Source organism: Sciurus carolinensis, chromosome 16 (genome assembly GCF_902686445.1).
Source record: "Sciurus carolinensis chromosome 16, mSciCar1.2, whole genome shotgun sequence".
Taxonomy (NCBI): domain Eukaryota; kingdom Metazoa; phylum Chordata; class Mammalia; order Rodentia; family Sciuridae; genus Sciurus; species Sciurus carolinensis.
In genome coordinates this window covers 11,260,748-11,288,700 of record NC_062228.1, presented here as the reverse complement: position 1 = coordinate 11,288,700, position 27,953 = coordinate 11,260,748, and the positions used below count along the sequence as shown (strand labels likewise).

Sequence of the window (27,953 nt, the reverse complement as noted above, 5' to 3'; positions counted from 1 at the left end):
TTCCCATCCCTTCCTTAGTGGTCATTGTAGGCATGGATGATAGAAAAACAAGACCTGAAGCATGAAGGCTTTTCTTTTACCCTGATAGTTCCCTTTGATAGGACTGACCGCTGCCCCGCTGCTGAGCTTTCAAAATGGCTTCTTTTCTTTAGATGCCATTTCAGAACACAGTTGTGGCCTAAGGACTGTGTCCTCTGAGTTCCTGCCTCCATCTGCTTCAGTGTTAGAGGTACAGCTGAGCAGAGGATGCTTTAATGAGAAGGAACTAGGTTGAGGTCCAAGCAAGAAACCAATCTGCAGCCTTGCTCGGACCCAAGCGATAGCTTTTGTGAAGTGAATACAGCAGCATGTGTTCTGTAACCTGGGGTTATAGTAGGACCATGGAAGAACCTTCTGGTGGACCTCCAGTGATGTGAAGACCAGGGCTATTGGCATAATAGATGTAAGTTACACAGTGTAAAGCAAATGGTCTTATGTGAGCAGTCACTTAGATCGTAATGTCACGTCCATTGACTGGTGAGTCAGATACTGTGCTGAAAATGATCCAATGGTGTGTTTAAGCATTTTCTTTCTTGTCAGTGAAAAATTCCAGTGGAGTGGACACTGCCTTTAGAAGACCAGAACTAAATTATTGATTCTGTATAGATATTTTTGTAAGACTTTCCTTCTTTGTCATTTTCCCTTCTCTTACTCTCCTTTATTCCTCCAAACATACACATGTGCACATTCTCTCTCTCTCTCTCTCTCTCTCTCTCTCTCTCTATCTCTCTTTCCCCCTCTTTCCCCCCTTCATTTAAAAAAAATAAAAAAGAGAAAAGCTAGTTGAAGGTTATGATTTTACTATGATTTTTACTAGATCGGTAAAGACTCAGGACTTGGAAAGCAGTCTATATCCAGTGGAGAAGCCAACCTGCTGCAGGGTACTTCCCAGGCTAGGCCATTTCTCTGGAAAAGTTACTGAGATCTCCTGCTATGAGTCTCAACCTGCAAGGCTGATATCCTGCTCCAGCAATGTCACCCTCAAGCTGGAAGAAGTGATTCTCCATTCTTTTGTAATGTAGAGACAGTCCACAAATCCTGTAGGACTGATAATAGACTTTTTTGTTTGTTTTGGTATTGGGGATTGAACCCAGAGGCACTTTACAACTGAGCTACAGCCCCAGCCTTTTGAATTATTTATTGTGAGATAGAGTCTCACTAAATTGCTGAGGCTAGCCTTGAATTTGCAATCCTCCTGCCTCAGCCTTCCAGATTGCTGGGATTATAGGCGTGTGCCACCATGCCAGCCTTAAAGACCAGATTTTTTTGTTGCCTTAAAGAGTGTTCTTGGATATTGCCTGATCAGTGGAAAGTCCACACCAGCAGTGGTTGTATTGGGCCAGAGGAGCATAGGTGTATGGAATGTTGGGGGTTGAAGTGAAGGTGGAACAGCCTCAGCAACTTAGTGAGAACAAGGAAACAAGGTATTCAGCTGAATAACTAAACATTTCCTGGCCAGACTTGTCTATCCCATTGCCTTGTTTTTAGGTAATCTCTAATGTCTAAGAACTAGAAGAAGTTCTGGCATGATCCTTTGGATACTGAACAATCTTCCTCTTTGAACAGATGGCCCATCCTTTAAATAAGACATCTCCAAAATACAAGCCAAATGTTCCCCTAGAGACCTTTAGATCCACACTTTTTGAGTGTTAATTGATGCCCCTAAACTTGTCCAAGCATGGTAGCCAGGTGACAAGGAATTATAAATCAATATCCATGTTAGCCAGTAGTTAGAAACTTGATTCCCACTCAGGTTAAGGTTTTTATTTTCTTGTACCTGCCTCAGGTTCAGTCAGACCTTCAGATCTGTCTCCACCCACCCTGCATCCTTTCCCTCCTAAGCAACCCTTCTTCTCTCTGGAAGAAATGAGTTAAGAGGGTCAAGGAAAGAGAACCAGTGGGTAGCCAGAGCTCCTGCTGCTGACAGATGCTTTTCTTGTTCTTCAAGTGGTGGAATCCTGCTGTTGCAGCTTGGACTTGCTGGATGGCAAGTGTGGCTTGACATCTGAATACTCTGCATCTTTACATGCACACTGTACAGTTCTTCCCTCTGTTCTCAGTGTAGATTTCACTGAGCCTGTTCTGGTTTACAGCAAGTGAGCAGGAATAGCTCTATTGGGTATGTGATTGAGTCTGTATATTTGTTTAAGTACATATTTCTCATATACTCATTGGTTTGAAGGCATATACATCTCACAGTTTAACAACTCCATTTCCTCTTTTTTGTTCTCTGTGTAGTACTGGGGATTGAACTCAGGGACTCATGCATGCTAGTCAAGTGCTCTCCCACTGAACCACATCCCCAGCCCACAATTTAATAACTCTAAAATCAGGATATGCCACATAATCATGTCTTAAAATTATAATTGGCAGTCTTCCCCCCTGCTGCCAAAGGTTCATAGTGATGCCTCTTACAAGTGATCAAATGATAGCATCTCAGAACCCACTACTTTGTGTAGATACAACTCATTTTTCACTTTTTGCATGAAAAGTTTGTGAATTTCCTTGAATCAGCAGATTTATCAGCAAGCTTCAGTATGTTAGAGCAATATCAGCTGTGGCCAATAAGAGGGCTGCCCCACATTTCACATTGCCTTACACGGAGCATTCATGCATCTGTCTTTGGTTGGGCTTTAAAGCAGTTCTGGACAGTAAGCAGAGCACTGCAGGTATTACAGTAGCTTGTATAAGGCCACTTGACTGGTAACTGGCAAAGTCTGGGTTTTCTTATTCCTGGTGTCTTACCTTCACACCAGTCAGCACAGAATCTGGAAATGGTGAAAATATCGGGGGTGGAATATAGTGTGGTAAGAGTAAAGAATGGACATCACCACTCCTGAGAGAATTTTTATAGTAGATAAAAGTTGGGAATCCTGACACTCAACAAAAGAAAATGACTAAGCACAATATGTTAGCCTATCAATATGGAATGGGCTGGGGATATAGCTCAGTTAGTAGAGTGCTTGCCTGTTAAGCACAAGGCCCTGGGTTCGATCCCCAGCACCGCCTAAAAAAAAAAAAGGAATGCAGAAATTGAAAGTGATAGGTATATAGATTGTTATTGAAATTATAAGAAATTATTTAAAGAACAGAATATAAATATTCAAGCAGACAAGATGCTGGAAAGATAGTAGCTAGAACACATGCCCATCTCTTTGACTCTCATTGCTAACCATTACCTCTTTGAGTCAAGCAGAGGGAGTTTGAAAGCCCCAGAAAAAAATGCTAAGAGAAGTTATGGAGAAAGAGATACTTGACAAAGATTGTGGAAGGATGTGTCACTCAGGGTAGGTGAGGACTAGGTTATGACATAGTAACAAACAGTCTTATGAGCTCAAGAGCGCTGCACAACACGTTCACTTTCTTAGAGCAGCAGTGTGCAATGAGGGTCAGGAGGACCAGTGTTGTTACTCAGGGACCAAAAGCTAACAGACTTTGTCTCAACACCTCTTCCCTGTCCGCTGCAGCATTGCAAGTAGCTTGGTGAGTCATGCACTGGCTCTTGAAAGTTTTCTGGGTCATTTGTCCATTACTTCTACTCACATTTTCTTGGCTAAGGCAATAAACTCATTGTTAACTTCAAAGGCAGCAGGCAAGTACAGTTGTACTGTATAGCTGGAAGAAGTAATACTAGAAATAATCAGTGGATAGCATTCATAACTTATCATTAAGGGAAATAATGAAACAAAAATATTCTCTAAAAGAAGGAAGACCTGAGTTTGCATATTGAAAGGTATAACTGATGAGAAAAGATATACCTGAGCATATCTTGTGTAACATTTTGAACTCTTATGATGAAAAGAAAAATCTTTCAAGCTTTCAGGCCAGAGGAACAAATTATTTACAAAGGAAAAAAAAATCACATTGGCCCCCCCAGATTTCCTATTTGCAACACTAAGGAACTAGAAGATGGTGGAATTTCATCTCCATATCACTAAAGATAAAAGGAATGAAAAAGAATCCTGTACCCAGGCAAAACCTACTCAGCCTTCAGAGTCAAAGAAAGGTATTTGAGTGTGTTCAAGGATTCAGATGTGTCCCCCATTGTCGTCATGGTGCCTCGATACTCCACCCTTGCTATTCTAATGCATCAAGGTCTCTGCTCACCTGTCACCTCCTCAAAGCCTTTCCTGACCACTATATCTACCTTAGCCAGCACACACACCTTTTTTCCTGCTTTCTCTTCACAACACAGCTTACTGTTTGATGCTTTGTTCAGTGTTTCATCATGAAAATTTTTTTTTTTTTCTTTTGGGGTGCTGGGGATCCAACCATCATGAAAATTTCTGATACACAGAAGAGTTGGAAGAAGTTTTTCCATGTGTCTTTTTTTTTTGACTGCATTTCATTTTAATGCAGCCGTCAGTGCATTAAACTAAAAGGTTCAGTGGTTATGTCATTAACTATAGCTTAGTATTTGTTTATGGCTTTATGCAAAATTTGCAAACAAAAAAATCTCAAGTCTGATAAATTTTGACAAATCCATACGTGTATATATACTCCAAACCCTCCTCTTGATATAGAACATTCCTGTCATCATGGAAAGTTCTTTCATCACTTTCTCAATCTCTTCCTGCACTCCTACCCCCTAGAGACAACCACTGTTCTGTTTTTTTTTTTTTCCCATGATCAATTGGTTTTGCCTGTTTTAGAACTTCCTATAATTACAATCATCCTATGTGCTCTTTGTATCTTTCACTCAGCATGTTTTTTTGTTTGTTTTCCTCTTTTTTATGTGTGTGTGGTTCTGGGGATCAAACCCAGGGCCTTGCACATGCTAGGCAAGTAAGTTCTCTACCATTGAGCACATCCCAGCCCCAACTTGACATGTCTTTAATGTTCATCCAATTTGTTGCGTGTGTCACTGACTTGTTGCCTGTTATTTCTGAGTAGTTGTCCATTGTATTACATGAACACACCATGGTTTCTTTATCCACGGCTATTCCCAGTTTTCACTTGTCATGAATACAGCTATGATAAACATTCTTGTAAGTGTGTACTTGCAGGCATGATTTCATTTGGGGGTGGGTAAATATATGGTTGAGAAATGACTTGACTCAGGCTGGTTATATGTTTATTTTATAAAGAACTCCATGACCTTTTCCTAAAATGGCTGTGTCACTGAACACAGCATCAATAGTATATGAAAGTTCCAGTTGCTCCACATCCTCACCAACATGTGGCATTGTCAGTCTTTTAAATTCTATTGTTTCTCATTTTAATAGATAGGGTACTCCAGAGAAATAGAACCTCTGTGTGAAGAGAGTTATAAGGAATTGGCTCACATGATTACAGAGACTGAGAAATCCCACAGTCTACCTGTAAACTAGAGACCCCAGAAGTAATGAAGCATTTCCAGTCCTAGTTCAGAGGCCTGAGAACCAGGAGAGCTGATGGTGCAAGAGCAGGAAGAGGCTCATGTCCTAGCCGAAGCACTCAGGCAGAGCAAGAAGAAAGTTTTGCTTTCTTCCTTTTTTATTCTGTTTAGGCCCTCAACAGATTGGATGAGGCCTGTCCATTGGGGAGGGCAGTCTGCTTTGTATAGTCTGCCACTTCCAGTGCCATCCTCATCTGGAAACACCCTACAAACACACCCAGAAACAATGTTTAGCCAAATATCTGGGCACCCCGTCACTCAGTCAAGTTGACACATAAAATTAACTATCACAACAGGTGCGATTACACACGTGCACACACACCCACACAAACACACACAAATTGATTTTAGCTGTCAGTGTAGCTCTCTTCAAATGTCTTCTTTTGTCTCCTGGGGAAATAGGTGAGCCCCCGGGGCCTAGAATAGAACTGCAAACTGAGTCCAGAAGAGAGGTGTTGAAAGAGGCAAAAACCAGAACTCCTGGGCCTTTCCTCAGTTCAGAATGTTCTCCGGGAGACACTTACTCACATCTCAGCAGTTGATAAATTGAGCATTAGTTTTTTAGTTTGGAGAATGTATTTGTATCTGTGGATGAAAATGTGATACCTACAGCATAGAAAAATAAAAGTCATCCCATGTTACCTCCCTGATCTTCTATTTGTAATAAATCCTATTTAATAAATTCATTGATCAAGTTCCATTTTATTGACATTAAACCCCACAAGAATGTGACAGGGGGAGATCAGAGCTGACAACAGAACTGACCTTAAGGACAGAGTTGGGGGAGTTGCTCTTGGAGCTCCCTCCAGACTGAGGAGTCTGCTTAACTCCTCTCCCCCAGACAGGAGACCTGCCCCAGTGAGGGTGATCATTTTCCTTTACCCTGGTTGCTTCTTTTGATTCTTCTACCTTTAGGTGATCCCAGAGACAGGCAGAACTGGGGCAGCCATTAAAATAGCGCATCAGCATAGGGAGGGAGGAGAAGGGCGGGGGAGAAAACTGGAGCAACATGCAGCCAGCACATGGTCCTGCTGGGGGAAATCAGGTCTTAAAGGAGAACGTTGCAATTTTGGATAATGAGAAGTGTATTGGTCCCCAGAGCTCAAAAACTAGCTTATTTTACAAGATGAGTGTTGTAATGGTTTGGGAGAGTTCTTCTAACTTGAGCTTGTTGCCCCATCCTTCCTTAATTGCACCAGCAAATGGGAAGGATCCTTATGATGTCTGAGGCCCAGTTAACCTGACCCAGGAAGATGTTTGTCAATGCACATGACTGTGTGTAAGTGTGCCTGTGATCACTGTTGGTTCACCTACCTGTGGGCTTAACCTAATATTGTGAGCCATTCCTTTGACCTGGCACTGTCTTCTTTTGGGAGCTTTGGTCTTTGGTAGATGTCAGAACAGCAAAGGATTCCCCACGTAAGCAGGATACCTGTTGAAAGACAGGATCAAGTAGCTGGACTCTGGTGGACCAGACTCTCCTCCATTCTTCTGGATGTAGAAACAGCCTATCTGATGACAAGAGAAAGGAAAGAAATGAGTCTTCATTAGAAGTGCTCCCTTGGGTGCTCTGGATGGAATCCTGCAGCAGCATTTGCTTGGTGGAGCCTCCAGCACAGAGCTGGGCCATTGCAGACCCATTCCCTATGTTGCTGTCATACACTTCTTCATTCTGAGACACTGGCAGAAAAGGACAGGAACCAAGCTCACACCTTCGCCTCAATTTGATGCAAGGGACAGTGGCTTAAGGTGAGCTGGCAGATACAGCCCTACAGAGAATGGATAGGCACCCAAAGCCCCTGGAGGGCTGGCTGCTGTTCCTCTTCCTCCAGGTATACTGGACAGCATCTGGTCTAAGAGCAATTTGGGAGAGTTCTGAAGAGCCCACCCAGAGCTTTCTCTTGAAGAAATATAAAGCCTCTCTTTTCCACTCTTCCCAAGTGCTTCTGAGGCCTCTGAGAAAATTTGACAGAGTCATGTGAACTGGATTACCCTGCAGATCTTTGGTTTATCTTTGTTTGCAGGACTGTTTTTCATTTGGTATAGACTTCTTTCCAAATGGAATAAAAATTTCCTGGATATTTTACCTTCAGATAGCTCATAAATATCACAGTATTTATCATTCCATAGGGCTGTTGGTGCTGAATCGAGGCTGGACAATTACAAGAAAAGAGTGGGGCAGTAGAGTGGTAGAATCCATCTTGATCATCGGATGACCTTTCAGGAAAGAAGGTGGGGACGTTAGTTTTTTTTCCCCTTAGCTCTCTGTATTTTTCTGTCCCTCTTGCCTTTTGCCCTTTATTTTCCACTTAAAAGGTAATTTGTAAACCCAGTGTCTCAACCAGTACTGTAGGTTTAGTGCCAAGTGGAAAGCAGAACTCTGTCCTTCCACCTTAACAGAATTCCCAGAAAAGTAAATTAACCAAATTAACCATTGTTTCAGGTGATAGGATTATTCAGAACCTTGTATATTTCAGGAAAAGTGTGGGGACAGTGTAGAAGGTTTGAAGTGTGTTCGTTGAGGCCCTGCCTGTGTTGTTTTGCCCTGTAACTCCTCTCCCTGTGCTAGGCAGCAGCAGCACAGCTGGGTTGGTGTCCCAGCTCTGGCTCTTTCTGGCTGCGTTAACCTTGAACAGCTTACTTGATCCTTTGGTTTTCGATATCCTTGTATGTGAAATAGTGTTAATAACAGCACCTACCTTTTACATTGTGATAAATGAGAAGGCATGTAAATCCTTTATGGATAGTGACTGTCCGTACGAATAAGTCAGTAAATGCGGAGTATTATTTCTTTATTATCATATGCAAGAGGTGGTACCCTAGAGGCTTAACAGACTGTTGTTTCCACTTTGGCGGTATGGAAAGTGCCAGTGGTAGCGCACAGGGCTCTAGAACTTCAAAGGAAACTGTGGGATCCAGCAGAGATGTGGCTGTTGGCCACTCTCAGCAGACTGCATGGCCTGTGGCCAGTCTGCCCTTGCTCAGGGTCCTGCAAGTACATCACCATAGCCTACGGACCTCCTCAGTCCTTCCTCTAACCCTCTCATTTGTTCCTGTCCCATCTATTTCCTGTCTTGATGATGATGCTACCACCTACATTTGGTTCCCTTCTTTTCACGGTACTTCAATGTTTCTTGTTTCATTTAATTCTTACAAGAGTAAAGTGATTTCCCCATTTTTCAGATGAGGATTCTAAGATCCACAGTGGGGTAGATTAGTTGCCAGGGTCTTGAGGCTGGAAAACCTGGGTCATCTTCCCATTTCCCACTCACATAGGGTTGTTTCATGAGCTTCCAGAACAACACACAACAAAAACACCCAGGGACACTGACCTCCCTTTAATTAAAATGCAGGCCTCCTTTCACCCAGCTGCTTCCTCTCCAGAGGCAACATCTCCAGTCTACCTCTTTTTTCTGTTTTGCGGTACCAGGAATTGAATCCAGGGCCTCATGAATGGAGGGAAGTGGGCAGGCCGCATCCCCAGTCTCCAAACCCCACCTCTTTCTTTCTTTTTTTTTTTTTTAAAGTTGTAGATGGACACAATACCTTTATTTTGTTTATTTTTATGTGGTGCTGAGGTTGAACCCAGTGCCTCGCACATGCCAGGCAAGGGCTCAACCACTGAGCCACAACCCCAGCATCAAAACCCACCTCTTTCTTAAAACACTGTGGCCAATTCTTTCTTACCTGGTGGAAGAACTTTGAACTCAGAGCTAAGAAGTCTAGTCTTGACTTTACCATGTCACTCATGTGACCTTTCAAGACTCGAAGGCCTCACTGGGACCTAGTCCCTCCTCTGTATAATGAGAGGGTTGCTCTGAACCTGTGAGTCTCAGCCTTTTCCCCCAGGATATACACATCTGGTGACATGTCCTGGTAGATCTTCTTTTTGGGTGGCCTACTTGCCAGCACCTTACCTGTAAATTGACCCCTCTTCTGCACTCAAGGAATTGCAGGGAGTGCATGTGCTTATATGTGGTAACCTTGCATCTGTTCAGAGTTATCAGGAAAGTGGGGAACTGTGAGACTTTTCCTGGTAACAGTTTACTTGAACACCTCACAAGTACCTCGTAGAGTATCTCCCTTCGTGCTACCAGTCTCAGCCCTTAGTCTGCAAGCAGGGTGCTAACTTAACAAGTTCAAAGTGCAAGTGTCCCATAGCCACTCAAAGTATTATAAAACCTTGGTCTTTTGAGTTGGAAAACAAAACACAACACTGTGAGAACACAGAGGGGACTGGGAAATGAAGAACTTCTTCATTCTGAGACTCAAGTTCATCTCTCATCTCTCCATTGTGTATGTGACACTAGATCTGCACATTTTTAAACTGGGTTAGAAAATATTCAGCCTGGCGCATTTTAGATCCATTTGTACCAGAAGTTTGGAGATGGAATACCACCCTCTTTACTCCTAAGTCTTTTGTAACTGTGCAGAGGTCAGAAATAAAAAAATTTTTCTAGAGTCCCTGGGTTGGTACCATTTCCAAGGCTTCTTAGCTAAGATGCTTAGATACTGAAAATCTTTGCGAGAAGGGCTTAGAGAACTGGGGACCATCCCAGAGAGTCAAGTGTCCACTTTGACCATATGTTAACCAGGCCCTGAATTTATGTTTGGTCGTGTTGTTTAAAGCATTGTCACTGGAAAATAAAGAGAATTTGGAGACTTGAAGCAAATGCTCGTGCCACCATGTTTCCAACTCAGTGCCGCCCACCCATCACTACTTTCCATGGATGAGAGAAGTAGTCACAGGAAGGACCCTGGGAAGGTTGAACTCTCCTGTGTTCTGAAACCAACAACAGTCAGCTTGACTGCTTGGCCTTTTATCTGTTCATAACAAATGCTAAAGACAATCATCACCAATATCAAATAAAACTGTGGATGACAAATTCAAGTGAAAAGTAACAGAAGAGTGAAATCTTCACAATAGGAGTTTAGATGTGCCATATTAGGAAGTCCAGACCAGCAGGTAGGAATCATAGTCACAAAGAGAAACTGCATTATGTATAAATTGATGCAGATAAATAAATGACTTTTCAATGGCAGTGGATCTTTTTGATAGAATTTACATGGAAAAGAATTGATGCATTTGAAAATCATTTCAATAAAAGTAAAATGGAAAAGATTGAAAATAGTTCATCTGTGTTGTATTAAAAAAATAAAACAAGGGAGCCAGGCATAATGGTGCACACCTGTGGTCCCAGTTACATGGGAGACTGAGACGGGAGGATCACAGGTTCAAAGCCAACCTTGGCAACTTAGTAAGGAAATGTGACACTGGTAAAATGCCCCAGGGGTTTAAGCCCCAATGGGGCGGGGGGAATCAAGGGATTAGGTTTGCTTAATAGAGTTCAACTCAGAACATTCTTGACCAGAATTCACTAGTAGTGATAACAGCGCTAATGAAACCTTTGGGAGTATAAGTGGTCCAGACTTCCCTGGGAATAAAATAGAGAAAACCCTCTGTTCACCTGGCACCTTGAAATAACTGTTTTGCTTGGTGACATTTGGAAGCACTTTGGAGGACCACGCTACTGCTTTCCTTCTCAGAAGACCAGCTGCCTTAGTCACGAGGGAGACAGAGGGTGTGCTGGGTAAGGGATGAAGGTGCCGCCTGGCTGGGTGGGTGAGGAGTCTGAGCAGGTTGAGGGATGTAGATGCCAAGAGTGATCCACCAAGTGGTTTGAAGGCTGTGAGGTAGAAAGATATTAAATTCTTTGTTATTCAAAGATTTCTTAACTGTCTTGATTTGCTGCTTCTATCCCTGTTGTCTGCTAGACCCCATTGAGAAAGGGTCTTAAATCTTAATGAAAATTAAGCTAAAATCAGGTATTGGTTTAACATCATCAAAGGATGTGTGACACAAGAGCCCTAGTGAAAGCTGGGAGCCAAAGGCTGTGACAGAAAGGCACAGTCATAATGACTCAGTGATGGAATTGAGTCTAGGGTCTGTCTAGATCATCATTGTCCACATTGATGCTACACACACAGCTGTCATCGCTTGTGTCCATACTTACTGTGGATATTTTGGATTTGGAGATGACATTTCATTCTGTTTCCCTCTCTTTCAGGTTTCAAGTGCCCCATTTGCTCCAAGTCTGTGGCTTCTGATGAGATGGAAATGCACTTTATAATGTGTCTGAGCAAACCTCGCCTCTCATACAACGGTAAGGGCCGGGCCTGCTTTGCTGACCTCCTGAGGCTGTAGTGAATATGGCCATGTCTGGGGGTGCCTCTGATTGAGGGGAGCTCTGCAGAGTTTTACTTACCTTGTGGTAAGGAACCTGTTGTTTCAGTGGCAAAGGAGTAGACCAAGAAGGGCAGGCCCAGGGCCAGGTCCATGGCACTGAGAAGGCTCTCAGGGCTCCATCAGTAGCCTGCCCTCTACCCCTTCTATTGTGGACTCTAGTTGAGAGACATACCCATTCTTTCACCCATTTGCACACCTGACCATGGCAGGCCCCAAGATAGCCAGACTGACTCCCAAAGCCAGCAGAGGGACCCAACAGTAACATGTCCATCCCTGGGAAAGGGAACCTGTGCACTGGTGGTATGCACAGGGTGCTAGAAGCCTGGTCATCACCTCACTTTGCAACTCAGGTGTACACCCAATTCAGCTTTCCAACTTCCCGCAGCAGAGAGTGTGAGGGAATTGGTGCAATCTGTGGACACCCTTTATGAATTAAAGTGCTGTCACACGGCCTCAATGCTCTACCAACTCTTCCTACTTTGGAAACTGCCTTCGAACTGAGCAGTGAATTTAGCAAGAGGTGGGATCTTGGGGCCTGGGGATTCTGTGATATCCAAGTCTCCCTAACATGGCATTTCTGGGGACAAAACAAATGTCAACAACTGCCTGGTATACTATAGGTGAGGATTCAGAGTTCAGCTGATCTGAGTTTGGACCTTCCTCTACCACTCACTATCATCTCAGACAAGTTGCTTACCTTAGTAGGGCCTCAGTTTTATGGTCCATAAAATGGTGATAGTATTCCCTTGTCAATGGGATTTTCAGACCTAAGATGTTTTACACAAAAATCCTCTAGCCAGAGTCTGGCACGTGGTCAATGCTTAGTGAGTTGGCAGTGATCATGGGCAAGAGGCAAGGCCTTCCACAGGTTCCTTTTGGCAGTTTTCCAGTTAGATGGCATAGTGCTGCTTAGCCTGTGCTGCTTGGGCTCTGTGGTTTTCCATCCTATGTCTTTAAACCAATGTCCAAATCCTGTTCATCAGAGAACTGCATCCTCTGTGAGCAAAGGAAGTGAATCTGAATGAGTGCTGGCCAGCCCTGCAGCAGGCCCAGCCTCTCCAGTTAAAGTCAGAGTGGGGGCTGGAAGAGTTAGGGTATCTCAGAGTCTGAGGACTTGTTTATCCCTGCCCCCATCCTTACAGTGGGCATTTTCTGGAGAGGCTTTCCTCACACCAGATATGTCCTTCCCACATACAGCATCAGCCTAACCATCCTGGGAAATAAATCTGACCAATCTGATCTGCTCCGTTCTGTTGAAAACACATCCTGCTATAGGTTGAGTGTCCCTTATCTGAAATGCTTAGGACCATAAATGTTTCAAGTTTGGGAGCTTTTCATATTTAGGAACATTTACATAGACATGACCAGTTGAACATTTCTAATCAAAAAATCTAATATCTAAAATCTGAAACTTTTGGGGGGGTCCTGTCACCACTCAAAAGGTTTCAGGGGGCTGGGGATTTAGCTCAATGGTAGAGCACTTGTCCAGCCTGTATAAAACCCTGGGTTCAATTCCCAACATCAGGGGAAAAATTTTTTCAGATTTTGGAGCACTTCAGGTTTTAGATATTCGGATTAGGGATAATCAACCTGTATTCTCAAATTTCTTATTTGCATGGCCAAAAGATTCTTGCTGTGGGCAGAAGCATCGACCTGCTTTCCTCAACTACAGGGCAGGTCATGCCCTGCCTTTGTGCCTGATGTTTCCTTTCCCTATATATCCTGCCTGGTATCTTGAAACCGCTTTCTTACATAGTAGACAGCCTTTCCTTGTTCCCCAAGGACTGACTGCCACCATGTTCCTGGATCTGTTGTCATGTGTGCTCCAGGCTTCCTGTACTCAAGCTCGGCTTTGTCCCCATTGACCATCTCTGCCTGGGACCGTGGAGGGAGAGTAGTCTTCCCTGTGTCTCACAGCCTCAAATGATCTATTCACTTCCATCCCACATGCATTGAGGACTCATGAAGACTTTTTTGTCCTGTGGTTTGCTGGGGAGACCTCTCCAAAGACACTGCCTTTGCTGTCATAAGAACACAAGTCTTCCAGGGGGCTTGGCCTGAGAGAACTGGGCCCTTGGAGTTATAGGGAATCACTGCAGGAACAGCTGTGGAGGACAGAATGCTCTTGGGACCACCCTGAGTTAGGAGTGATCCCACACCACCATGCCAGAAATTAGGGAAGGAAAGGGTCTTCAGCTCCTCTCCCGGAGAACTGCCCTAACACCCTCAAGTGTCCCCTGGAACTCCTCATGTTAGTGGTGCTGCTGGTCCATCTCCCACCAGCAACCTAGGGCAGGGTCCCTTTGAGGAGGGCCAGGTTGGCCATCTAGAGATATAACAGTACTGTTTTTATTCTATTTCTCACTTTCCCCTCTTCTCATATTTGAGATGCCACCTTTTTGGGGGGTGTGTGTGTGTGCGTGTGTGTGTGTGTGTGTATAATTTAGAGTCTTTAAACTTGAGGCTCTTGCACACACCTGTAATTCCAGCAACTCAGGAGACTGAGGCAGGTCGATTTCTTGTTTGCGCCTAGCTTCAGCAACTTAGAGAGACTCTGTCTCAAAATAAATTTTTAAAAGGGCTGGGGTGTAGCTCAGTGGTAAAGTACTCCTGAGTTCAATCCCCAATATCAAAATAAAAATTAAAAAATAAAATAAACTTGAGGTTCTTTTGCAAAAGTCAGTCCTTGATGAGTGTGATGGGCATGCCTGTAATCCCAGCTACTCAGGAGGCTGAGTCAGGAGGATCAGAAGTTTGAAGCCAGCCTGGGCAACATAGTGAAACCTGTATAAAATGTTTTAAAAGTCAGTCTTTTACCACCAGAGGCAAAGATGCCACAGGCCAGTCCCTTCCTTTTCTGTGAGTGGAATTGTCTGAAAGTGATGTAGCTGCTTCAGAATCAATGTCCAAGCTTCTCTGTGTACATGAGTAATGTGAAAATGAGACTGGTGGCATGGATTCCTCATATTCAGTCTTTGTCTTCTGAAGCTGCTTAAACTTCCAACTGGGAGGACAGCATTTGCCACCTGGGTGTGTATGTATAAAGGAGCCACAGACCAAATCTTCAGAGCAGGAGCATGCCAGTAACATGTTCTACCACAATTTCTCATCACCTCAACCTCATGTGCTTTGTATTACCTTATCTTTTACCCTCCCCCCCAAAATTAAGAGATTTGGAATCCCGGAGGTGTGAACTCTTTGAATCTTTCTGGAAAGGAGGCAAGGTGAGGCTTTCTTAGATGGTGAAGAAGTTCTGTTTTCTCATGAAGCGTTACTGAAACTCCTGGTCACTGCCCTTGGAGTCTTCCCATCTACACCCCCACACATTTGCCTTCCAAAGTTGCTGGCACCAATTGGGGAAATTTTTAGAAAATTTATGATGGTTATGTAAGGTGGAATTTAGTTAACCACCAAAGAGAAAAGTAGAAACCTCCTAAATGAGGCAAATAGAAGTAGTATTTTTCTTATTATGAGGGCTGGCCTGAGCAGAGGGTGCCAAATACCTCCAGTAGCTGCCTGCCAGATTTTTTTTTAAGCTTAGGAAAGGCAAGACTAGTTTAACTGGTTTAACCAGTGTTCAAGAGAAGAAGCGAAGACCAGCACCTGGTATTCCCAGGGCACACACCTGGCTGGGGAGGCTGATGAACACAGAGGTAGGGGAGGGTGCAGGCCCCAAAGCACTCTTAGATCCACAGGACGCCTGGCAGGTAAGGATGCTATGCAGTAAAGAGGAAGGAGCTGGGCACTGGGCTGTGTGTAAATGTGGTTAGCTCCAATGGGCCTTTTCATTTCTCTCCCTTTGCAACATCTCTGTGGTTCTCAGAATAGAGGAATTTGCTTTGAAAAATATGCACACAAATTTTGACCTTCATATTGCTCAGGTAGCACAGCAAACCCTGAGGTGGGGATCTGAGTTTAGCCCCTAACAGAGGAGAATCACAATTCCATGGGGTCAACTGAAAACCTAGGGGTGCTGTTCTAAGGCCAGTCAGAGCTCCTGGGCACTGAGGGATTCTATGGGAAGGGGGTTTGCAGTAGAGTCAAGGAGAGTGTGGTGACCGGCACAGGCTGCCTCTGGAGACTTTCGCCAGCTCTGGAGACTTTCGCCAGCTCTGTTCAGGGCACAGGCCCATGCCCAGCTCGTTGACTCTCCTCTCTGGAAATGCTAAATGTCGTAAAGCTTTTTGTAAAGGAGAGGGAATGTGACTCTCCTAAAAGCAGAACACCTCCTGCTTTCTTCTACCCTGAACTGGCAGACCTGCATAAATAGGTGCTTATTTTTCGTGTGTCTCCTGCCATCAGAGACCCTGTGGTTGCAGTGGAAGCAACCTACCTTATCTTGGGACTAGGGAAGCCCAATCCTGGCCAGGGAGTTGGCCCAGCCCTGTGCAGGACTCTGCCCAGAGTTTTTGTTAGATGCTAGCCAGAAGCTAGAGTCTGGCATTTGGGAGGTGTCTGTCCTGATGTTCTTCCTACTGGGGGGAAAGAGAAGAGGGAGCCCATCCAGGGCTGCCAGCCATTTCTGATCATCTTGCCAGCCAGATTGGCCACCCCTGGGTACATGAGGAGTGGGAGGGAGGGAGGCCTGCAGGGACTTGGTGCCAGTGGGGACAGCACTGTGTGGAAGTGTGGGCAAACTCCGTGAAGATGAAGTACCCAGGCCTGCCCTTCAGCCAGCTCACCTCTCTGAGTTATCCTCATTACAGCCTAACTCACCAGAATGGCTAGATTGCACCTCACAGTCCTGAGGTGTTAGGATGGGGTGCTGCTGGGTAGGGCACACTGCTGCTTCGGATTTCCCCTTTGGGCTAGGCGTGGTGGCACACACCTGTAATCTCAGCTACTCAGGAGGCAAGGCAGAAGGACCACAAGTTTAAGGATACCCTGGGCAACTTAACAAGACCTAGTCTCAAAATAAAAAAGAAGTGCTGGGGATATGGCTTATTGCTAGGGTGTCCCTGGGCTCAATCCCCAAAGTCACCAAAAAAAAAATAAAATTTCCCCTTTGCCTGGAGGATAGAGCACTACAGATTTCCCATGTAAGGAGCCAGCAAGGCCTGACATTGGTATTGCTGCCCTGTCCTGTCCCCCAGCAGACTGGGCCAGCAGCTCTGCACTGAAGGGGATGCAAGACCACTCAGTGTTCTGCACCTAAACTGGAAATGAGGCCAGGGACAGAGCCTGTGCCCTGCATCATTTGCTAGGTGTTCTCCCTCTGGCTCCCACTTCGCTTGTCACTGTCACAAGGCATAAGGGAAAACATGTATACATGTTCCTGCTCTCAGCTGTTGCCTCAGAACTGCACACCAGCCTTTCCCCCAACTCCTGTGCCACCAGCAGGTCTGAGGGTCCCTTGGGGAATGTGTGGCCAGAGATCTCTCTGTGAGAGTCACAGCCACTTAGCAACTATATGAACTTATCCAAGACCCCACCCCAGGTCTTTAGGATTCCCTAAGATTTGCTAGGATTCCCTAGCATGTAGCTGGCCCAAAGAAATGAGGGCCCTTTGCCCTTTTCTTCTTCTCCTTCTGACCCTCTTCCTTGACTTCTTTTCCTTGACAAACACAGCTGCCAGAAGTGCTGCCCCGATCTCAGGGAGAGCAGAGTACGCCATCACCTCCACCCACCACAGGCATCACATCTCGCATTTGGGCTCCACAGAGCTCTGTCCTCCATTCTGAGTTGGTTCACTGGTCTGGTGGCACTGGCACCATCCAGCACCACCCCTAGCCAGGCCAGTGACATTGGTTGCTTTATACATGGTATCAAGAAGGTTGAGAACAGTCTGAGAGATAGTAAGAAAAAGGCAGAACCCGAAGGCAGAAAGCTCAGCTTTGCTCTCGGGTTCTCATCATCCAGCATTTGTTGAACCCCTTCTCCTGGATCCTGGGCATGCCAAGTCCTTGGCATTGAGTCCTTTTGCAGTGTGGTCTCAGCGTGTGGCTGTGGGCCGCAGGCTCCTGTCAGATGAACATGGAAGTCTTGTGAGAACCAGTTGAACTCTAGGCTTCTGCTTCAGCCCTTTCTAGTCCCTGCTGCAATCCCAGGGACATCTGGGGGCTGCTGATTTCCAGAGGCCCAGGGATTGGGACAGGAAGTCTTAGCCCACACAGACCTCTTGCAGGTCTGTGCTCCTCCTACCTTCTACCGTGGAAGAATGCTGCTCCCTAGGCACTGGGCTAGGTGTGGGCACTGCTGGTTTTCCCGTGCAGTCAGATTCCAAGCCTCTCACTCCTCCCCGCCCTCAGGAACCTCCAGGTGGCCTTTTGTAACCTAGTCCCAGTGAAATGTGCTCCCTGCGTGTGCCAGCTTGGCAGGGCAGCTGCACACTGTACTTCTTCCCACCAGTGTGACAGACCCACCCAGGCTGGCTGGTAAGGTATATAAAACTGCTTTGTGAAATGGCCAGGTAAAGGAGGCATCGAATCTACAGGTGCTAAAGTCTGAGCCCTTGAGGACATCAGCCTTTCAGCCTAGAATACAAACTTGAATCACCCTTCCCCCTTCTCTCTCCTTCTCTGCCCCAATATCTGTTGCCTCTAGGGGCCACATGGGCACATGCAGAGGGAAAATGACCACAGCCCATGTGGGGAGCTATTTGGGACCTAGAGAAGCCTACAAGCATGTGAAGGGGTAGGGGGCATGTAATTTATTCACCCATGTCAGGGTTAAGATGCCCAAGACACAGGAGGGAAGAAAGAGCCAAAAATGTCTGCAGATGCTTCCACCCTCTGGAAGCTAGGCTTTTAGCCTACTCCTTTCTCTGTTCGCATTGCCCTTTCTGGTGGACCCTTAGGTTAGCCAGATGTCAACAGAGAAAATGACCATAGGTTGTCCTTGTGGCCGAGAAGCCAGGTGACTTCTCTCACAACTCTTGTGCACAGGGACTTAAGTATCAAGTCAGTTCTATTTTGTACCTTTTCCTCAGGCTTCTCATGGGGGCTTTGAGTCATTAGATTCTTCTGGGAATGAAGAACTTTGATTTTATGGATCCCTGGTGTTTCCCTTTCCACCAGAGTAACTAGAGGACACAAACAGCAATAGGGGAGGCTACCTGAGCAGAGTCCCAGTTCCAGCATGACCCTTCACAATGAAGATGTGGGATTTCTCTGGGCTTCAGTGTCCTTGTTCACAAAATGGGAACAATACTGTGTGCCTTGCCTAGCTTGTAAGATGATGAGGCTCAGGAAAACATGCACATGGAATGTCAGTGTGTATCACTGACATGGCTTATAAACAAAATCTTTTGAGTGTTGAGAAGTGATCCTGCTTCAAGCTCTCCCTTGCAGGCTTCATCTGTGAGGTGTTTGGGGAACTTCTGGGTAACCTCACATTGCCTCTTTCACCTGCCCTTCAAATATTAACCTTAACCCACATCTGTCTTTGCCTTCTGTATTCTGCACCCCACATCTGGACTCCAGCAGGTCTCCATTAGCATGTCCCTATGGGGATGCCTAATGGATTGACACCTCCCATCTGACTCAGTTCATCACTTCTGTGCCAATGCCTGGCCCCTGGAGTTCCTCTCTTAATGACAAACACCCCCTCTTTGCCCAGTCTTGCCAACATGTGCATCAGCCTTGGTTGGTCTCCAGAACGGGCTCTCCATCCTCAATTCCTCCAGTCCATTCTCCAGGAACTTCCAGAGATGCGATCAAGGTGTACCTCCAGTGCTTCTTGGTTAAGCTCACAGTAGGGTACAGGCTGGCAAGTCTGTCCTAGGGCATTTGGTCTCACCTCCCCCTGCAGCCCCACAATCTGTTTGCACCTGCCTTAACAGACTTCCTGCAGTTCCTAGGTACAACACCATTCCCTTTGCATGGAATCTCCACACTCCTCCCAAACCTTTGCCTGTCAACTCACTTTTTCATGGCCTCCAAAACCCTTCCTGGACAGCCCCCACCATGAGGGGGTAACTTCTTCCATACCCTTTATACCTGGGCCTCTGTGCACCAAAGGTTATCTAGGAACCACCATGGTGCACATTGTGTTGTCTTGTTCAGCCTCCCTGGCTACACTGAGCTTCTTGTGTCCTGAGACCATGGCTCAGACAATTCTGAGTCTCCAGTCTATAGAATGTTACAGAAATGTAAGAAAAGACACGGAGCCGGTCACGGTGCTCGCATGTTCTACTGGCTTTCTCATTCCCGTTTCTGCTACTCTCCCCTCCTGTTCAGGAACTGCCTTCTGCTTATTCTCCTTGGAAGGGGAAGAGGGCAAGTGTGGTCTTTTTTTTTTTTTTTTCTTATTTTATTTAAAATCGAGGTGAAATTCACGGTAAGATTAGCCATTTGAAATGTACAGGTTAGTGGCATTTAAGACATACAGTGTTGTGCAGCCACTAACTCTATCTGGTTCCAAACATTTGATCACCCTGGGAAAAAACCCCTCTAGCATGATTCCACTTAGGAGGTCTGTGAAGTAGTCAAACTCACATCTGGAGGGTAGGTAGACTGGTTGCCAAGGCTGGAGGAGGGAGAAGTGGGGAGTTACTGTGCAGTGAGCATAAAACTGCAGTTCTACAAGATAAGTAAGTTCTAGAGATTGGCTGTACAACATTGTACTTATAGTTAACAATACTGTTATGCATTAAAAATTATTACAAGGAAAACATTATTAAATGGGCAGATCCTCAATAAGTGTTCTTACCACAATTAGATTAAAAAATTTTTAAGGGGTGGGAGGCGAAGAAAGAAAACCCCTTACCCATTAAGCACTGACTCCCCATTTCCCTGCCCCGGCCTAACTTTTATCTATTCTGGACATTTCTATGCATGGCTTTTGCATCTGGCTTATTTTCAAGGTTCATCCACATTGTGGCATGTATCAGCTCTTCCTTTTCTTGAGGGAGTATCCATTATATGGTGTATTCTGTGGTTTTCCATGCATCAGTTGGTGGACATGGGCTCTTTCCACCTTTGGGTAGTGTGGGTTATACAGCATTCTTGGACGGGTATTTGCTTGAGTACCTCTTCCTCCACTCACTCTTGCCTTAAGCACCCTCCCCAGTGCTGAGTTCTTCCAAGCCAGAAATCAGCCCTGGCATAAGTGTGTGTTTAGGGGAAGTGGTATTAAGGGAGCAGCCTGCCTCATGCTACCTTTGCTACATCTAGCCTTCTGCAAGCCTTTTTCGATTCTTTTGGTCCTCCTGAACCTTAGATTAATCCCACTCCAAAGTGGAATTAACTCCTTTTTGTCTTCAGATAACATGTATATACATGTCTTGTCTCCATATGAGGGTATTGGTGTCAGAGTTCCTCTTGAGTTTATGCCCCCACAGAGCCTGGCAGTTTGGGTTATCCAGCAGTTGCTAGACCTGTGCTTGCTTTGTGCCACCCACCCACTAGTGACTAACCCCCTTGCCCTTCCTGTCCCCCTTGCAGATGATGTGCTGACTAAAGATGCGGGTGAGTGTGTGATCTGCCTGGAGGAGCTGCTTCAGGGGGACACGATAGCCAGGCTGCCCTGCCTGTGCATCTATCACAAAAGGTACAAGGGCCCAGCAGGAGCAGCTCAGCATGTCCCACATCCCATGGGGTAGACCCATGGGATCTATCTGTCTGTCCCCTTTGTTTGTGGGATAACTCCTCCCACCGCAGCCCCCTCCAGTATCACTGTGTTAATGGGAAGGTTCTAGCAAATACTAGAATTACCCGAGGTTCAGCTCTGTTTTAATGGCTCAGATGGTGGGAGCATGTAGGGAGACCGAGGAGCTGCACATGTTGGAGGTGCTTTAGGATCCTACCTAGAGCTTACCTCTCATCTGTCTCTGGAGTTTCTTCTTTCTGTGTACCCTTCTGCTCCACAGGGTGAGAGAGGCAGCATGGAGGATGTCCTTGCTGCCCTGTGCTTGCCCTTCTCCCCAGAGGGCCAGGAGGCAGAAAGAGCCACAGTCTGTGGGCACCAATCTGTGGTGCCAACAGCTACTATAATTAGCAGGGCCAAGATTCATCCTCAGGCTCCGGGAGGAGCCTTATTCTTATTTCCAAGTGAAAAGAAGACACCTCCTTGTCCAAGAAGAGAGGATGCCCTGTGTTCCTGTGGCTGCCACCTGCTCTCTGCTCCTCAAGCCCAGAGCTGCTTCTTGGCACACAGGCTTCTCCAAGCCCAACCTGGGGTTACTAGTCTAGTATGACAGCTATGCCTGATGTATGGACGTGACTGGTGCAGAGGCTCATGGTTGGCCTGGGGGATAATTATGATTCTTGGTCTGGGTCCCAGCACAGAGCCAGCAGTATCCCAGGGAGGTACTAACCAGAACAGAAATGGCAAGCCCTGTCCTGGGGGAGACTTTTGTACATTATCCATCTGGTTCCTGTCTTTGAAAAAGCCCAGGTTGGTTTGCAAATTAGGACCCTGCCTTGGAGCAGTTGTTGGCCCTCTGTGAACCGAAAGCCGAGGGTCCAGCTCCCCTTTCCACCTTTGCAACCAGACCAGGTAGATCTCAGGGGTTTCCTGAGAAGGCACCCATTGGAGAAGAGCCTCACAACTCCTTTAACCCAGGAGGGGCCCTCTAAGGACCCCAGAGGCTGGAGCACTTGCCAGCCGGCCATGTCTTTGTTCCCACTCCCTATGCCTGAAGCCTTGGAGGTAGTTGACCAGCCACCCTGCACAGTCCCTATGCTCTCAATTCTTCACCAGTGGCTGTTGCCATCTTCATCTGCTTCTTGCATATCAGCCTTGGTCCCCCTCCCTCCCTCAACACCAGGTCCACCTGAGCCTATACAGGACTGCCGACTTCTGCTGAACCAGGATCATTCCTGATGTCCTCCCTTCCTGCTTCAAAAATGGGGAACATGATTGTTTTTCCTGGGGTTCTTTCAGGAGAGATTTAATTTAGGAAACCTTTGCTCAGTAGGCTAACCCTTGAAAGAGCCATCTTTGCCAGAACTATGTGTTTAACTGCTAACATGGTTTCCTTTACTGTCCCCTTCCTCCTCCCACTGTCCTCAGTTGCATAGACTCGTGGTTTGAAGTGAACAGATCTTGTCCAGAACACCCTGCGGACTGACCCTGTCGGGCTTGCTTGCCGAATCCTCTCAAAGGTGAGCCTGTGCTTGGGGGTGCTCCAGGCTCAGGGTTAAGTGTCTGGGGACCTGGTTGGGGGCGGGAGTGGGCTGCCTTGACACAGCCCTCTGACGTGCATCATCAGTAAGTAGATAATGGAAATGGAAGGGATTTTCCTAAGGAAACATAAGGGATGCAGATTCCGGTGCACATGCTCATGAAGAACACACTCGAAGGGGTAGAATTAGTTGGGGAAAGACTAACATATTCCAGATGATCAGGGTGGATCTCCCTGAGGAAAGTTCTGAAAGATCCCCTGGGAATGTGCTCAGACAGAAGTAGACGAGCTGGGGTTTGCAGCTGTCCTCACTCACTTGAGTCTCCACTTCTCTGGAGATGGAAGAATGACTCCCTATGGCCTTAGGGACATGCACTCAGAGTTAGATAGCCGTGGACAGTGCCTTGTCCACTGTAAAGTGCTTGTCAGTGGGTGTTTCACTGCTGGTTCTTCTGCTTGCAGGCCACCTCCCTTGCCCACTTCCAGAGACTTGGCCCCTCTAACCCACAGCACTGGGTCCTGATTACAAGAGGCAGCACCTCATCTCCCTCATATGTGCACATGTGTCCCCCAGTGTGACCATTGAGTCTGTCCTCTCCATTTCTTCTGCAGGGCACCCAGCTTCATGCTGACCACCCTCTTCTGTCCCCCACCTTATTGGTCCCTTCTGAGTTCTGGGCTGGTGTTTTCTTTCTTCTGGCAAACACAGAGACAAAAGCCCCAGAAAAACATACTCAGCTCTATTTCATCTCACTCATATCCAAAGGCTTGGGGGCCTCTTTCTTCTCTCTCTCTCTCTCTCTCTCTCTCTCCCCTTCTCTCTCTCCTTTGTTTTGTTTTCTTTTGTTAGGTTTATTTTATTTATTCCAAGTAAATGCCCAGTACAGCTGATGATGTCAGACAAATCAGGGACATTTGCTCTTTTACCTTCACCTCAAAACTGATGGCAAGGGGAGAAGAAAAGCCAGGGTGAGAGTGAGGCAGAGGGAGTGGAGCCTGGCCCTGCGGCGTGGGTCCAAATCCCCAGCATGATGTGTGGCTTCGGGGGGGCCACCTGGAAGGAACCACAGACGCCCCAGCCAGCCTGCTCTCGGCAGGACACCTGCTGCCACTGTGGGACGCAGCAGTCAGAGGCCCTCGGCCAGACGGAGCGCGGCTGACTTACTCCGATCCACACAGGGACAGACAGCCCTGTTCCTGAGAGGAGGCTCATCGGACACTGGGGCAGAGCTGAGCTTGGGACACCAGTGGGAACAGGGCACCTCTTCTGCACTGACTTCCAGAAAACGGTTCTCCCTCCTCCCTGAGGACACCAGATTGGATGAGAGCGAGTTGGAGAGAAGAGTGAATTGACCGCTATCCTTCCCCTCACCCCTCAGCCCAGGAGGGAAAGGGCATTTTCTTTTTCACCTTTGAAAGGCATTGTGGGTCTGTCTTTAAAGTGTTTACAAAAAAAAAAAAAAAAAATTATATAAAAAAAAAGTCTAGTGTCGACTGGTGTTTTCCCTCGTGATGTTTACAGATCAGCTATAACCCACTCAGCGACAGAACCAAACATGGCCATGTCCTTGCCACTCATGCTCTGACGGCGGGCAGGCGGGCACACAGTCTCTTCCTTCGCTCCGCACCCAGTCAGCTCTTTGCGCCACCAACTTCTACATGGGGGTTGGGTTGTTTTTCTTTTCTTTCTCCCTCCCATTTTTCTGGCTTGGTTTTGCACTTTTCTCCCCAAGGGACCCTAATATCTTGGTTTCATTGCCCCCTGGCAAAAAAAAAAAAAAAATCCATCAAGGATTTCCTTCACCTCCTCTCATGTCTTGCCCCTTCTTTCCTCCTGGTTCTGGTCAATTCAGAGGATTTAACAACCACAAGTGTCCTGCAAAAATGCCTGAACATTTTTATTAGGCCCTTGTGGATTTTTTTCCCCAGAAAACTTAATAAACAAAAAACTAAAGAAACATGTACTGCTACCCCTGTTTTCAGGCACTCTGAGAACATTTTAGCCATTGATGTTCACACATGGCATCAGCCCATGCAAGATAGGTTTCTGTATTTATATATTTAAAAAAAACTTATAAAATGTCTAAAAATGTTCAAAGCTTGGGAGAAAAGCTTTCTTCATCAGTCAAGGTGTTTGATATGGTATTAAAATAATGTCTAATAAAAGATAAACTGTGTGATGTTATTTTAATGAAGTATTGTAATACAATAAAGAAGTGAGGGCCAAGGCCTACCCCACCCCTCACCCACCTCCTCAGCCTACTGTCAGCCTACTGTGCAGCACTGCAGGTGTGCAGTGGTTCTCAGACGGCTATACCTGGGTAGAGGGAAATGGTGGTTCAGGTGTGCATCTGCTAACCCCTGTAAGCGTCATGGAATCAATCTGCCATCCTCTGTGGAGTGAAGTGGTTGTAACCAAAGTTTTCTGGAAAGATCTGCAGGGGCAGAGATCTTGCAGCCACTGAGGTTGCAAGGAGGTAGGTTACTCCAGGTACTAGCCCAGCCCCTCCATCACAGCACCTGCTCATGGTCCCTAGTTCTGCCTGCCTGTTGCTCCATCCACATCTCAGTGCTGACTCATGGGCATGCTTCATTGAAGCCCAGGAAGAGGCCCTGATTTGGGACTGAGCCAGCTTAGAGCCCTTGAACCAGAACCAACCACTCAGGCTCACAAAAGTTGGCAAATTACAGGCTGGGCAGGAGCTCAGGGCAGGGGGGCAGCAGTGCATACCCAGCCTCTGTTTTTGTGCCAGGCTCCAGGAGCTGCATTCCAGGGCTTCCTGAAGAGCCAGCCAAGGAAAGCTCTGGAGTGAGCCAATTCCGAGCCTTCTGTGTCCCCTGCCCTTGTGCTGTTGCCTGAGGGCCAACCCTTCCAGGCCCAGGAGCCTGGACCGCACTGCTACCACGGTCCCAGCTCTTGCTGCCACCTGCCCTCAGACGCTTCCTGAAGCACCCACTCTCTGTAAGGGTGTTTGTTGCAGGCCAGTGGGCATGCTCAGAGAGCTGAAGAAGAGTTGGGGTTTGTAGCATGGGTCTGGGTCGCAGACCCACTGTGCACCTCTAAATGTGAGAGTTGAGCTGTCCTCATTTGGGCTCTCGACCTGTTGGCAAAATGATCTTGGGGAATGACTCCATCTGAACTTCAGATTCCTCTTGTGCAGTGGGGACAAAATCACATAGCTCTGAGGTCACCATGAGGGTCAGGAGATCGACCCTGAAGGCCTAGCACAGGCACAGCAGGCTTCCTTGTAGCTCTGCCACTGCAAAGGGCACTGTTCTATTCACAGCACCTCCTGCTCTGCCTGGCAACTGTGTCTCCCTGTTCTATATTTAATTCCACCAGCAAAGCTGGCAGGGCAGGGCCCAGCCCTGGAGATCTCCTTGCTTGACCCTTGGACTTGGAGATGGAGGCTTTGTATGCCCACCTTGGCCGTGTGAGCCTGGCTGCTTTGGCAGTGCCATGTGTGAGCTGAGTGGTTGTGAGTCGGGTGGGGCAGGGCTGGGGCCCACGCCGGTACTATTCCAGGCTCTCAGGCTGGTGCTCGTGTCCACCCCCAGTGACTTCCGCTCCACCTGGCACACTGCAGCCCTCTGCTGGCTGCAGGGGGCTCTGAATTCAGACCCAGGTTGCCAGCATCTGGTGTGGAGGTGGGACTGGAATTGTCTGGGCTTCCCAGGTGGAGCTGGTGTTGGTCACCCTCCATCCAGACCACTCTCCAGAAGCCTACTTTGCCCCTTCTGTGCTGGGAGCCCAGCATGCTTGAGGGGAGGGGTGGCTTCTAGAGAGGAGTCCCTTATGAAAACCTTTCATCATAACAGCCATGAATAGTGTTGAACTTCACAGGAGGATGTCCTTACTCTTAGGAGGTAGATGCTGAATTATATACAACTGAATGATTTCCAGAAATGTGTAATTCCAAATGGTTCCCCCCAAAATACACAAAATAAGGCAAAAATGTCTGTTGTTGAATCTTCAGTGACTGGTATTTCACTGAACGGTGTACTTGTTCTTTCGACTCTTCTGTATGTTTGGAATTTTTCTTAATAAAAAACTGTGGGGAATTGACCATTTGCTGTGCACCTTCTAGTCGTCAGACAAGGGGGAAGAAGCATCAAAGAGCTGCAGCTGGAGACTGACAACCGCAGAACACCTGGGAGGGCTGTGGGAGGGAGGGCCCTGCAGACTGTTCCAGGGGGAGAGGGAGAAGGCTGGGGAACCGTTTCCATAGTGAGCACGTGGCTGATGGTTGGATTGCTTTCATCCAGGGGTGGTGTTGGGGGAGGGCCCAGGGGACTTCCCACCCAGCCATCCTTGGCATAGTCTCTGTTCCCAGCTAGATTCAACGCCAGAGTCCTCAATCCCAGGTCAGTGGCACTGTTGTCCGCTACAGCCCAGTGTTAGCACAAGTAGGGATCCCAAGATGGAGGGTGGACAGAGGAAGTCCCAGAGTGACCTGCCTCTACCCAGGGCCTGATGGAAGGGTTGGTTAGGGATGGAGGGGAGCGGGGAGAACATGAGGTGAGCAGAAGGTTGCTGTTTCTGTTTCCCTGCACTGGCTCCCAGCATCCCTCACCCAGCTCCTTTGCTAAGGGGCCAAAGACTGGGGGGTGAGGGAGATGAGTGGCACTACAGGTTCCTGGGACCTACAGTGAGTGGAGAGTTTAAGGATTGCCCGCCAGGTCCTTCCATGGCCCTGGAGGTGGATGGCCCAAGGCTGAGAGCTTCAGGCCCTGGACAGAAGAGTCCCGGGCCACAGCTGCCCAGAGCAGCTGCTGTGGTGTTTGAGCTTGCTGGTGTCGGGCACCCTCTTGTGGGCTTTGGGAGAAAAACTGCTAAGGACTCCAGACAGGGGACCTGGCCAGGGATCCCAAGACAGGCAGGCCTGGGGTGAGCTGACCTTGACTTGGAGGTTATGCCATGGAGCAGTGTGGTGCAATGATCACCTCACTTCCGTTTCTGACTATTGGTAGCTGCTGCTTGAAGAAGGTGTTCTGCGTGTTCTAAAGCCCAGTTGGAGCCTAGTGGATCTCCACTATGGGTAGGTCCAAGGTTCTCAGAAGCAGAGGAGTTGGAATAGGGACCTGCTTCCTTCCAAAGCCTGAGCACCATCTCCCTCCCCAGGCTGCCATAGATCAGAGGACAGACCCCAAATAAATGGGTCACTGGTCAAAGTCAAAGAATCTGGAGAGGAAAAGAGGGTGGATATGAGAGGTGTGCCTGCTGA

General features: G+C 47.0%; 1 protein-coding gene across 3 annotated transcripts in view; it reads left to right on the top strand.

The window, feature by feature from the left end:
- The window catches only part of Znrf1 (zinc and ring finger 1), a 97,013-nt gene extending 72,437 nt beyond the window's left edge, over positions 1-24,576 (top strand). The window contains exons 2-5 of one of the 3 annotated variants that reach the window (XM_047528309.1): positions 11,485-11,580; positions 21,047-21,152; positions 22,617-22,708; positions 23,579-24,576. In XM_047528309.1, coding sequence (XP_047384265.1) covers positions 11,485-11,580; positions 21,047-21,152; positions 22,617-22,674 — 260 coding nt within the window. In that variant the 3' untranslated portion in view covers positions 22,675-22,708; positions 23,579-24,576. The other 2 variants (XM_047528310.1, XM_047528311.1) reach the window with 2 other exon arrangements.
- The last annotated feature ends 3,377 nt before the right edge of the window (positions 24,577-27,953 follow it).